The sequence below is a fragment of the Polypterus senegalus genome, chromosome 7 (assembly GCF_016835505.1).
Source record: "Polypterus senegalus isolate Bchr_013 chromosome 7, ASM1683550v1, whole genome shotgun sequence".
NCBI lineage: Eukaryota > Metazoa > Chordata > Cladistia > Polypteriformes > Polypteridae > Polypterus > Polypterus senegalus.
Window position 1 is genome coordinate 134685475 of NC_053160.1, and position 12746 is coordinate 134698220.

The 12746-nt window shown below is 35.3% G+C and overlaps 1 protein-coding gene across 1 annotated transcript in view; it reads left to right on the forward strand.

Annotated features, from left to right (window-relative positions):
- Window positions 1-12746, forward strand: part of LOC120532863 (ras GTPase-activating protein 1-like) — a 183507-nt gene that overhangs the window by 111707 nt on the left and 59054 nt on the right. Inside the window, exons 9-11 of the mRNA XM_039759308.1 lie at window positions 3868-3946; window positions 5844-5967; window positions 6049-6205. Of these exons, the coding sequence (XP_039615242.1) occupies window positions 3868-3946; window positions 5844-5967; window positions 6049-6205 (360 nt within the window). The remainder of the gene's footprint in view (window positions 1-3867; window positions 3947-5843; window positions 5968-6048; window positions 6206-12746) is intronic.

The following is a 12746-nucleotide window of genomic DNA, read 5'->3' on the forward strand; positions in this document are numbered from 1 at the left end:
GATTCAGAGGAGATGTGTAGTAAGCACTTTATCAAAAAATGATTACATTTGTTTGCCTTGATATTGCCCGTTAACCATTAAAGATGAGAGAAAAAAAATTGGATACTATTCCCCTCCTAAACATTCTGTAGTATCAAAAATAAAGGATGAAATCCACAACTGTAAAAACACATAATGAAAAACAAGTTCAAGGCTTCCAACAACTTTAAACTCACTTTCCATAGGATATTAGCTTGGAACTATACCAGTGGCACCAAGTGCCGCCATGGGATCCTGGGAAAAGAAAACTGAATTGGAAAGAATCATGATGATGTCCTGGGTATTTCTTTTTTATAATAAATAATTAATAAAGGTGCAATGTGAACTACCTTATTTGTTGTTCTAGCTTGGGGATATGCTAAACTGATTTTAAAAACTGGTGTTGAATGGGGCATTACACAGATTTGTGACTATATAGCTGAAGCCTTAACCATTCATAGTAGTTTTAGATTATCCTGGTCACATTTAGAAGAACAACAGTTTGAGTTTATGACACATTCTTAAAAAGTACGTAAAGAAGGTCTTTTAAGTAAGCCCAGTCTATTTAAAGATTACTTTGTTACAAGAATAATTTTGAATGAACCCAGCATTTAAAAAATGCAAGGGCAGAGACTCTAGACTGATAATTGGTTGTAGTTCCCAGTGCACGGTGCTTTGACCAAAGGAGTTCAATACCTGTCATGGTAGCGCCCATAGAACTCGTTTTATTTCCACCACTGTTAAAGAAAGAAAGGAAGTTTATGAAGGAAGTATACTTGTATATTGTATGCCAGCTGCATATGTAGCCATGGCTGAATCAAAAGTCAGTTTGTAAAAGGAGTCTTCTGAGACCATTGCAGAGGACTTTCAGACAGTTTTAAGAGGTTCTGGAAGTCTTTTCAGGACTTCAGAATAATAGGAGGGAAATAACAAAAGCTATTCTGAAAGGACCTAGGGTGGAGTAACATTGACCTTGGCCAAAGATAAGGTATTGCTAAGCACTGGATGGAACATTTAGTGGAATTCATAAACAATGTATATACCTTCCTTACTAGACACACTTACTGGAAGCAATATTTGTTTTATTGCCAATTTATGTGGCTGAGTTTGATGTTGTGGTTAAAATATCCATAGTGTCTTGGTTAGATCAACTCTTCAGTATTGGTTTGATGGTGGTGACAATAGATTGATCTGGCTGAGAGGTAGTGAATCGGCTATACAAAGTGAAAGTTTGTGTTCTCGTGAATCTCTTCCACATCTGCAGGTAGAAGTGATTTTGACCAGTACATTGATACTGTGTCTGCAGAACTTGAGGCAACTGCATTAGATGGTAGAGAAGCAAACAGTAAGTCATTTAACACATTTGTGTGTTAACTGTTCAATCTGCCTCACTGTCTTCAGTTGCAATTACAAGATTGTGTCAAATAACCAGCTGAAACAAGGTTATTCTGTACAACAGGGGTTGCCCACACTTTTCCGCCTTGCAAACTACTTTTAAAATGACCAAGTCAAAATTATCTACCTACATTAAAAATGATATATATATTAGTATCAGAGGTGGGTAGTAATGAATTACATTTACTCCGTTACATTTACTTGAGTAACTTTTTAAAAAAAAGTTGTACTTCTAAGAGTAGTTTTACTACACCGTACTTTTTACTTTTACTTGAGTACATTTGTGAAGAAGAAATGGTACTTTTACTCAGTTACATTGGGCAACTCTCGAATTGTTACTTTTTTTCCATTAGATAAAGTCTGACAGACAATTTTCAATCTGCTCTGTGTACCGTATGTTGTCATGTTGCATACACGCCTTCCATTGCGTCTCCAGCTCTGATGCAGGGTTTTGGATGTTCCCCAAATCAAGGCGCTGCAGCTTTGAGGACCGATGTTACATTTTTCGTTTGAAAGCATTAACTGAGCTAATCATATTGACAATGATTTTCTCTTTTCCTTGCAGCTGTAAATTAAGCTCATTCAACATGTTGGTCAGATTGGTTAAAAAATGCCAAGTCTAGCGGCCATTGATCGTTATTAAGTTGCTTGTATTCTGCATGTTTAATGACAAGGAGAGACTCCTTTTTCTCCGGCCAGGGTCTTGAAATCTCAGCAGGAATTTCTCCCTAGTCATCTGCCTCAACGAAGGCATCTTTTATCATCTCTCCATCTTGGAAGGACTTCTTATGCTTAATAATCGAGTGACTCACCCGGAACGATGCTTCGGTGTGTCTGCCTTTGCTTTTGAATTCAGCCGAGTGATAACTGCGATTTTAGTTCCCTCTCTCTTTCTCAGATCACTTTTCGGAAGGAAGTCAGTTTCGTAGTTTTTATGAACAGTTCGAAAGTGCCTTTCCACATTTTCCTTCTTTGGAATAGCAATGACAGATTGACAGATCAAACAAACGCACTTCGATTGTGACATTGTGAGAGAAAAAAATCCTCTTCCAATTCCACATCCAGCCCATAACCAACAAATTTTTTTTTTTAAATCCCTTCTTTAGTCGATATAAATTGGAAGGCTAACTAGATCACATAGATAGCCGTAGTTTTGCAGTAGCTCGTGCGTTTGATCGTGCGTGCGGGATGACCAGCGTGTTAGAACAAAAGAGATCTCAGACTGGCCACCCTGTATGTCAATCAAGTGGCAAATGCCATATGGAGGATATATGATAGACCAAGAGTTCCCAAACTTTTTTAAGCCGCAGACCCCTTTACCAAAAAGTTTAAAAATCGTCGACCCCCTAGTCATTTACTTTACTTACTCAAATTAATACATTTTAACAGTACTCTATATTAAATATTTCACTAGATATTAAACTTTTCATTTTAATCACTTGTAATTAATGATTGAAAAAGATAAAAGGACTATGGAATATGGCATTATCTTTTGCAACATTTAATATCGAAACCTGCACTAACGAAAATTAAAGCAAAACAATATGAGTAGAGTTTTTTACATTTTTGACATTTATGAAATAAATATGTAAATGTCAAAATAAGTACAAATAGTCCAAGCTGTACTGTCTGCATTTCTTTTTTGGTTCGGTCATATTATTATCTTAAGAAATAAAAACTTTTATTAACAAACAATTTCGACAGCCCCTGTGATAAACAAAAATAAATAAATAAAGCTCGAATAAACTGTGCTCTTTTCATTTTCTTTTTCGTAGCACTACTCCTCAATAAATAATTATATTCAAAGTTCAAATCATAAATAAGTACATGTCGCATCAAGCGAACCATTTTCCAGTGTTTTATGAAAGCATGACTGTACAAGACAGATTGATTCAGCCAATATCGATTATCCGTCGTCTTGTCCCAAACAAGTGTGGACATGCATATCAATATCGACCACTTTGGGAACTCTTGTGATAGACTAACATTTAAAAAAAAAAATTTTGAATGCAATGCGATCTACCTGCACTACTTTTCTGATCTACTGGTTGATCGCGATCAACGTATCGGGCACCCCTGCTGTACAAGCTGTGCCAGCCTCTGTCTTTTTCTGAACATGTAACCATTGTTATCTGGATGTTTTTTTTAGATGAATGACCATTTTTGAAATGTTGGTGGCAGTTATGAGCATGAAACATTGCTGTATTCAAAGCCAATTAAATATTTAGTCTTGCCATTTCTGTGTATTAACTGCACACATGCAAATCAGTTTCTACATGTTCACTTGCTTGTAATATGATCTTGTTGGTAATATAAAAAAAATTAAATTGGAAAATAGTTTAAAACATGTCTCAGTATCTGAAACTTAAAGAAAAAGCAAACATCTTTTCAGAATAAAAATAAACTCCTTCAGGAGCATGTTTAGTTTTGTTAATTTTTTTTATTTTGTTCTAGTATTGATGATATCATAGATCACTATAAAAAAGAGCAAATTGTGGAAGGTTACACCTTAAAGCAACCAGTTTCAGTACAGGTAAGTAATGTTTCTTAGAGCTTTAATTCTCTGCACCAACTACTAATTATGTAATATATAATAATCACAAAAAATCTAATTGAGGTCAGTTGTTTTCTAGTCTTGAGATTTTGAACCTGAAATATGGTAGTGGTTTTTTTTTTAATTTAAAATAGACAGATATACACACACACAAACAGTGGATAGTACTCAGACCCTTTTTCTTTTTTCACATTTTGCTTTATATGTTACAGATTACCTATATTTATTTTTCCCACATGAAGAAACACTCAGTAGCCAAGAAAGACAAAGTGAAAACAGGATTTTTGGCAAGGGAAAAAAAATCACATTGATGTTAGAATTCAGACCCTTTGCTATGACACTTGAACTCTGGGCCAAATGCATCCCATTTTATTGATCATTATTGTTATTATTTCTCAACCTTGTTTGGAGTCTACCAGTGGTTAATTCAGTTGATTGGACATGACTAGGATATGCACACAACTATCCATATAATGTCAGTTGTTGACAGTTATGTATTGGACCATAAACCAAGCCATGAGTTTGAAGGAATTGCCTGCAGATCTTAAAGACAGGATTAGGTTGAGGTACGGATCTGGGGACGGCCACATATAAATTCTGTAGCATTGTAGGTTTCCAAGAGCTCTGTTGCCTTCATAATCTTTAAGTGGAAGAAGTTTTTAACAATCCCAACTCTTCCTGGCCAAACTTAGGAATTGCTTGAGAACAGATTTAATAAATGAGGTGACCAAAAATCCGACAGTCACTGTCTCTGAGCTCCAGAGAACTTGTGTGTAGATGGGGGGGAAAACTTCCATAAGGACAACCATCACTGCAACACTCCACCAGTCTGGGCTTTATTATAAACTTGGAGTTTGCAACAAGGCACCTAAAGAGTTCTCAGATCGTGAGAAATAAGATTTTCTGGTCTGAGGAAACCAAAATTAGCATTATGTCTGGAAAACAAGAATCACTCATCACTTGTGCATTACTATTTCACTGGTAGTGGCAGCACAATGCTGTGGTGTTGTTTTTCAGTGGACTGGGAGACTAGCAGGTGTTGAGGGAAAGCTGAACAGATCAAACTACAGAGATGTCCTTAATAAAAAACCTGCTACAAAGATCTCTGAAGTGTAGACTCGGATGAAGGTTTGCCATCCAAACAGACAGTGACCCTAAGCACAAAGCAAAAACAACAGAGGAATGGTTTAGAGACAACTTGAGTTGCCAATCCAGAGCCTGGGCTTGAACCCAATCGAACAACTCTTGTGTAACCTGAAACTGGCTGTCCACCTATGGTCACATCCAACTTCACAAAACCTGGGAGGATTTTATTGGGAAAAATGGCAGAAAATCCCCAAATCCAGGTGTGCAAAGCTTGTCATACCCAAGAAGGCTATAATCACTGCCAAAAGTGCTTCAACTAAGTTCCGAGTAAAAGGTATGAATACTTGTGTCAATGTGATTTTATATTATTATATTTCTAATAAATTTTCAAGAATATCTGAAGTCCTGTTTTTGCTTTGTTGCTGTGGTGTATTGAGTGTTGCTTAATATGGGGGAAAAATCAATTTAAATTATTGTTGCACAAGGCTGGAATATAGCAAAATGTGAAAAAGTGAAGGTGTCAGAATACCTTATAAATGTACTTTATGGTTTACATAGATATTGTCCTCCTGTAATTACTGAGTAACCTCTTAATGAATAATTGGTGATTGAAAGGTGTGAATAATGGTAGCTTCCTATTGGCTTGTAACCTGTACACTTGTAGCAAACCATAGCTTGTGTGCCGGTATGCAGAGGTTGCCACCATGTTTTTGTGTATGTACATTATGTGTATATAATACACATACACATTGGTACATACATATTTCTTATAGTTCTGTTTTTTTTTCAGCACCATGATCAAGTGCTCATAGATATTGTAGATGGGAAGGAAATCTACAATACAATTAGACGCAAGACAAAGGATGCTTTCTACAAAAATATTGTAAGAAAAGGCTACCTCCAAATGAATAAAGGTAAAAACGTGTGTACCAGATTTTATGTAATTTATTATTATTGTTTAGTATGTTACATTTCATTTAATATTTATATTCTAGGAAAAAGTAAAAGGTGGAAAAATCTGTATTTCATTTTGGAAGGCAATGATTCTCAATTAATATATTTTGAAAGTGAGAAGAGAGCTACTAAACCTAAAGGCCTAATTGATCTTAGTGTTTGTTCTGTGTATGGTGTCCATGACAGCTTGTTTGGCCGGTAAGACAAAGAATTAATTTATTTACTTATTCTTTTTTATTTTTTGCTAGTATGTAAGTAAATTATTTGATTGCAAGTTAGTGTATTTAGCATATTCCACATTTTTTATATTTCAGATTATTGCTTATATAATTAATGTATTTACCCAGCAAGTACAGTGATCTGCTTGCCAGCACACTAATGAAATTAAAGTAACAATTTTCTGTCAAGTATTCTAAAGCAATGATTGAATTTTCAGAATAAATGTGTTATAGGTCTTATTTTTGTGTGCGTAGAAATTAAGGTTTTATTGTGTATTATTGTTTATTTTTTGCTTTGTTCTAAATAAGTCATATGCCATATTTCAAACCTAAAACATGTCTATAACAATTTTGGGTTCATAAGAAAATAGAATTCAGTAAATAATTGGAATTGTGTTTTACAAAAATATTATATGACAAATTGTAAGGATACCCCCAGTGGGACAATACGCTGAAGAGCTTTCCAAAGCGCAATCTCTGCATCTATGGAAGACAGTTTATCAGTTGCTGGGGCAACTGTGGGCTCCCAATGCTGTAGTAGCTCGCAGCAGATCTAAGTCAGTCGCGGTCGCACTATAAGCACTTGCCATCCATGGGTGATGCAAGGAACGTTATAAATGCAGGACCGCTAATCTGGCCCCAACCATGCCTGATTGCTGTGTCTGTGTATAGGAGAATGGTAGATCCCACAACAATAAATAACCTTGCTGTTCCTGTTTCAAGCTGAATAAAGTTGTTTTTAATGAAGTATTGAGACACGGCCTCGTGTTTTGGGGTGCAAGACAAATAAGCTAAATCCATGTTTTGAATACTTTGAATGAGGAGGATAAAATATGCTTAGAATTATATATCTGATCCAGTGCTGCAGAGAGCAATGAATGTGCCAGCTGTTGAAATGCACTTTCAGTTTTCAACCTTTTGAAAGACATACTTTTCATAAGTAATTATGCTTTTTTGAGCAGTGCTAATGCAATTGAGGTGAATTTAATACTGGCCAGACAAGGTTTTTATATTTGAAGTATTGTTTATTATATCCACTAAAAATGCATTAGCTTTAATCTAAACCGAAATATGTAATGTAAAGCTTTATACTAGTGGAAGAGCTAGCAGCAAAAATAATATATAAAGCTGGTCAGACCTTGGCAAAATTTTACAAAAACATACACAGGATAATATCAGTATATGGTAGTAGAGAGAAAATACACCAGTTTTTTGGGCTTTCTGCACTTGTATTACACTATCATTCAGTGATCCTCTCTATGAGGACAATGCGATTTATAGCCAGTTACCTGCAACTTTAAAATGGACCATTCCCCACTTGTATACTTATCAGACGCTTTTTATTTATTTCTCAGCCTAAAGCTTCATTTATTTTGTTAAATTAAAACTACTAAAGAAAGCTTAAGAAATACAGTATATAGAGAATGTTTAAGTCATCCATAATGGGTCCAGCCTGAATGATATGCTTTATGAATTTCTTTAATGGCATCTTTATTGTATTTGTTCCATGTGGTACAGTTATTGCCCTCCTGAAAACCAATTTTTGATTGGGCAAACATATTAAATAGAATTTTAGCCTTCGAATTTATTAATTCTAATCTTATTATACCCTGATAGTTATTCTTGTTAGCATCACTTGAATGTAAATATCTGCACAGCTATAAAAGAGAAGGTTTGTTGTCAATCTGTCTGTTCCTCAGAAATATGCAATGCAGTTAGGTTATCCATGTTTACTTGCATATTATGGTAGATTCAAGAAATATAGGAACAAGACTTGAAGTGTCCTAGACAGGGAGTACAATTCTTGGGAAAGAAACTATTTAAATCAGAACTGAACTTAGAAAATTCTAATCTAGATGTTTAATTTCATGGTTTTACTTTGATGAATTTTTAATTTGATTAAAGTGACAATTCAAAGACAAAGTGAATTGGTATTTCTGAAGTAATCATAAGACTGATATTTCAGAAATATGGCACTGCTTACATCGTTTGTACTGATTGAAACTGTTTGAATCTGTATTACAGCAAAACCCCTTTTGTGTTGATGTACAATAAAAGACAGAATGACATAGCACAGGTAGCTAAAGAGTATCCTCACTTAATTTTACAGGGATCCTCTTGTTCCTAAGCCATTCTTTAATATATTTATTTGAATGTTTAGGATTATTGTCCTGATGATACATTCACTTTATGCCTAGTTTGTGTTTTCAAATTGACAGCTTGACATTCTCAAGAATTACATTATATTTTTCGATTCCATCAATGATGCCAAGAACCATAGTAAGAAACACAGTTCCGTACAGAGAATTCCTCCTCCAGGCTTGACAATAAGATAAGATTGATAAGATTTAGTATAGGCTATATTAGCTCTTCGCCAAACATGGGCTCTTTTTTTGTGCCATTCATTTTTTGTCGCTTATCCAGGTCCAAATTGAGGTGGTGGCAATCTCTTGAACTTGCACTGGGTCTGCACTGAGGTCTCCTCCTAGTTTGACATATCCAAAACACCTCCCAAGAGAGGCAACAAGGAGTCATCCTAATCAGACACTCAAACCACCTCAACTACAACAACAACATTTATTTATATAGCACATTTTATTACAAACAGTGTAGCTCAGAGTCTTAACAAGATATCAAAGAGAAAGTTACAAGAAAAGAAAACATAAGACTGGGCAATAATATTAAAGATAAGTAACAAAGAAAAAATAAATTTATAGGATCGTAAAGAACAGATAAGTATCAAGTAGAAGAGTAGTGTCCTTATGTATTGTACAATATCATAGTGAAAGTCTCTCTTTTTTCCAGAAAAAAGTCCAGTTAAGCTGGAGAAAAGTCAGAATTAGGGATTCCAAAACTAAAAGACCACTCAGTCCCTTCTGGACATTCTACCTAACATAAATGTTTTTCATTCATTCCTCTTTGTTTCCAGGCTTCATATGAGAAGATTTGATTAAGTCTGTTTCGTGGACAGCTGAGGCACCTGCCTTCATTCTAGCATCACATGTGACTTCATGGTGCCTTGATCAGGCGGTGGTGACACAAATTGCCACCACAGAAGAACTGAAAAAGATAGCAGAGAAAAGTAGAGATTAGTAAGGATTGCAAATCCCTGAATAATATATTAATTCTATGTCATATAGTCTGTCCGGAGTACAGCTAATATGTAGCTTCGAGAAAGACAAATTAAAGTACTTGGTTTATTTATAATGTAAATGTAATAATTGAATTTCTGTTGGTAAAGTATTCCATATTTTAGGTGCATAACAGCAAAAGGTTGTCTCGTCACTTCTTTGAAATCACCATTGGAAGATCTAAGGTTTCGACTAGGAGTTAAGGGAGACAGGCATTCCAAAATATAGGAAGAAGCAAGATTACTTAAGGCTTTATACACCATTGGTAGTATTTTAAAGTCAATTCTAAATGATACAAGTAACCAATGTAACCATGCAAAAACTGGTGATGTGCTCAGATTTTCTTTTTCTAGTTAAGATCCTTGCTGTAGCGTTCTGCACCAATTGCTACCAACTATTATATATAACTATATAATTTTGGTACACAAAGAAAGTAGTAAATAAAATGTAACGTGTCATAGCAAATAAAATTAAATATGTAATGTACTCCTGTTGCTTCTTAGCCTAAATGTTATTTAATAACTATCCAAACTGTTATTCAGTTAATTGTTATTGGGATATATGCAATTGTCCACAATCCTGCTTAAGTTTGTTGTAGTCAGGATTCATCTTGCACATATACTGATTCGCAAGACACACTGTAAATTTGAGTTTAAGAGAGACCTGTTCTTTGATTTGTTAATGTCTATGCATTAAAAAGTCTGCTCACAAATATAGATAGAAGCAAAGAAAACAAACATTTTTCTGGCAATAGTTTACCACTGAAACCCACCACTGGGTTCAGGAATCACTGTCAAGCACCAATAAACTTAATGTATGCAACTCTGTGCAGCCTACTCAGCAATGGAATCATGGAACTTACCCATCCAGGTTCAATGTCCTAAGCATCCTTTGGAATGTTAGAAAAATTTGTCCTGCAGTGTGATTTGAAGTTCTCCTGGACAGGGATGTCTGCCAAATGTTCCCAACACTTTCTCACTATATGTTTAGGTTTGCCTGGTCTGTCTTATATCTTCCCCCTCAATATGATCCAACTTGCAGCCAGGTAGTGATCAGTTAACAGCTCAACCCCTCTCTTCACAGGAGTGTCTTAAGTCATAGAGTCGGAGATCTATTGACATGACTAAGAGGTTGATCATTGACCAATGTCCTAGGATATATAGATATATTTACATTCTTTTAATTGTGAGAAAGAACTGTCATCTCTGTCTTGTCATGGAGCATAGTTTAAACTTTTGACTAAAATGTGTTATTCCATGTCTAGAGGGCTCTAATAATTATAACAGTGTGGGAGAGTTTCTAAGGGCTTAAAATATATAAAAATAACCATACAAACATATGGTTTCTACTTCGCGGATTTTCGTCTATCGCGGGGGGGTTCTGGAACGCAACCCCCGCGATCTAGGAGGGATTACTGTAGTTCCATTTTGGACATATTTGTCCAAAGAACACACTTCCGGGGCACTTCAAGCTTGTCAAGGTAATCACTTCTTTTTGACAGAAGAGGCTTCTTAATGGTGACTCTTTCATAGATGGCATCTGTTTTTAATTCATGATGTTGCAGTTCAGAGATGTTTTAAGTCATAAGTGTTAAACTCACAATTATTACTAAGACTCTAATGCTTTTCTTGGAGGAACAGAGAACTAACAGAAAATATAAAATTATCTAACTATTATGTTTTCTCATTGAGTTGTTTTGCTCTTTTGAAAGAATCTTCTGTAACTCAGTGGGGAATACATATGTTATCTACAACTAGAAAAATTACAATAATGTTTTATTTATGTAGTGCCTTTCATACACTCAGTGACACTTTACAATTCAATAAACACATTAACAAGACAGTAGAAATTACACACAAGGTAATAAATAATACTCATCGAAGTGATGTGTTTTCAACAGGTGTTTGAAATGAATAATAGATTTTTCCTCAAAAAGACTGAGAGGAAGAGCATTCCAAATTTTTTGGGCTATAACACCAAAAAGCTCTGCCACCCATAGTTACTAACCTATATTTAGGTACAGTGAGCAAGTTAGCGTCTGATTATGTTAATGCATGAGCAGGAGTGTAAGGATGCAGTAGCTCAAACAGCTAATGAGTGGCTAAACCTTGAAGGGCTTTAAAGGTGTGAAGAATAATTTTATATTTGATTCTTGAAAAAACTGGTAACCAGTGCAAATCATAAAGGACAGGAGTGATATTAGCAGATTTTTTAGTGTGTGTAAGTAGATGAGCAGCAGAATTCTGAACATATTGTAATCTATTGATATACTTAGTCAGGAGGCCATAAAGCAATGCATTGCAATAGTCCAGATGGGTAGTGATGAAAGCATGAATCAGTGTTTCACTATCCTTCACACTGAGGAAAGAATGCAGATGAGCAATGTTGTGAAGGTGAAAAAAAAATGTGTGGTTGAAAAGTAAGAAGCTGATCAAAGATGATGCCCAGATTATGGACTGATGATGAGGGTTCAGCTAGGATCCCTTCGATGTCAATTTTTCGCCCACGAAGGGTAGAGAGGATAGATTTGGTACCAACTAATAAGATTTCTGTTTTATCAGCATTAAGTCGTATAAAATTATCTGTCATTCAGTGATTGATTTCCCGAATGATGTCAGTGAATGCAACAGGTGAAGAGAAGGTACTATATATAAAGTTGTGTGTCATCGGCATAGCAGTGGAAGCTTAGACTATACTGATGAATAATCTCATCTAATGGGAGCATATAGATGTTAAAGAGAATTGGACCTAGAACTGACCCTTGAGGGATACCTTGTGTAAGTGAAGTACTGGCAGATTTGTATGAAGACATAATACTGGTGATCACTGAGGTAGGATGTGAACCAAGAAAGAGATGTGCCAGAGATACCAATAGCTGAAAGTCAGGATAGTAAAATGTTATGGTTAACTGTATCAAATGCTGCGCTTAAGTGAAGGAGAACTAGAATCTACAGTTATAAGGAAGTCATTGGTTACCTTAAGTAAAGCAGTTTTAGCGCTATGTAGGGCTCTTAATCCATACTGAAAAGGCTCAAGAAAGTTCTGCAAGTTTAAATAATCATTAAGTTGAGCAGAAACAACCTTTTCTAAGATCTTAGCCATAAATGGAAGATTAGAGATTGAGCAATAAAATTTTAGCTGTAATGGATCTAAGCCAGGTTTTTTTTTTAAAATAGGGGTTACAGCAGCAGTTTTTAAATCACTTGGAACAACATACTGTAGGTGGGGAAACTACAGTTGATAAAGTGAGAAATGAGAGCGTAACGTTTCAATATAAGCCTTAATCAGTAAAGCAGGGGCAGGGTCTGGGTCTAAGTACCAAGTAGATTGATTTGATTTAGATGTTACTTCAGCAATATAAGGAATATAATATAATATAAAGGATATTGT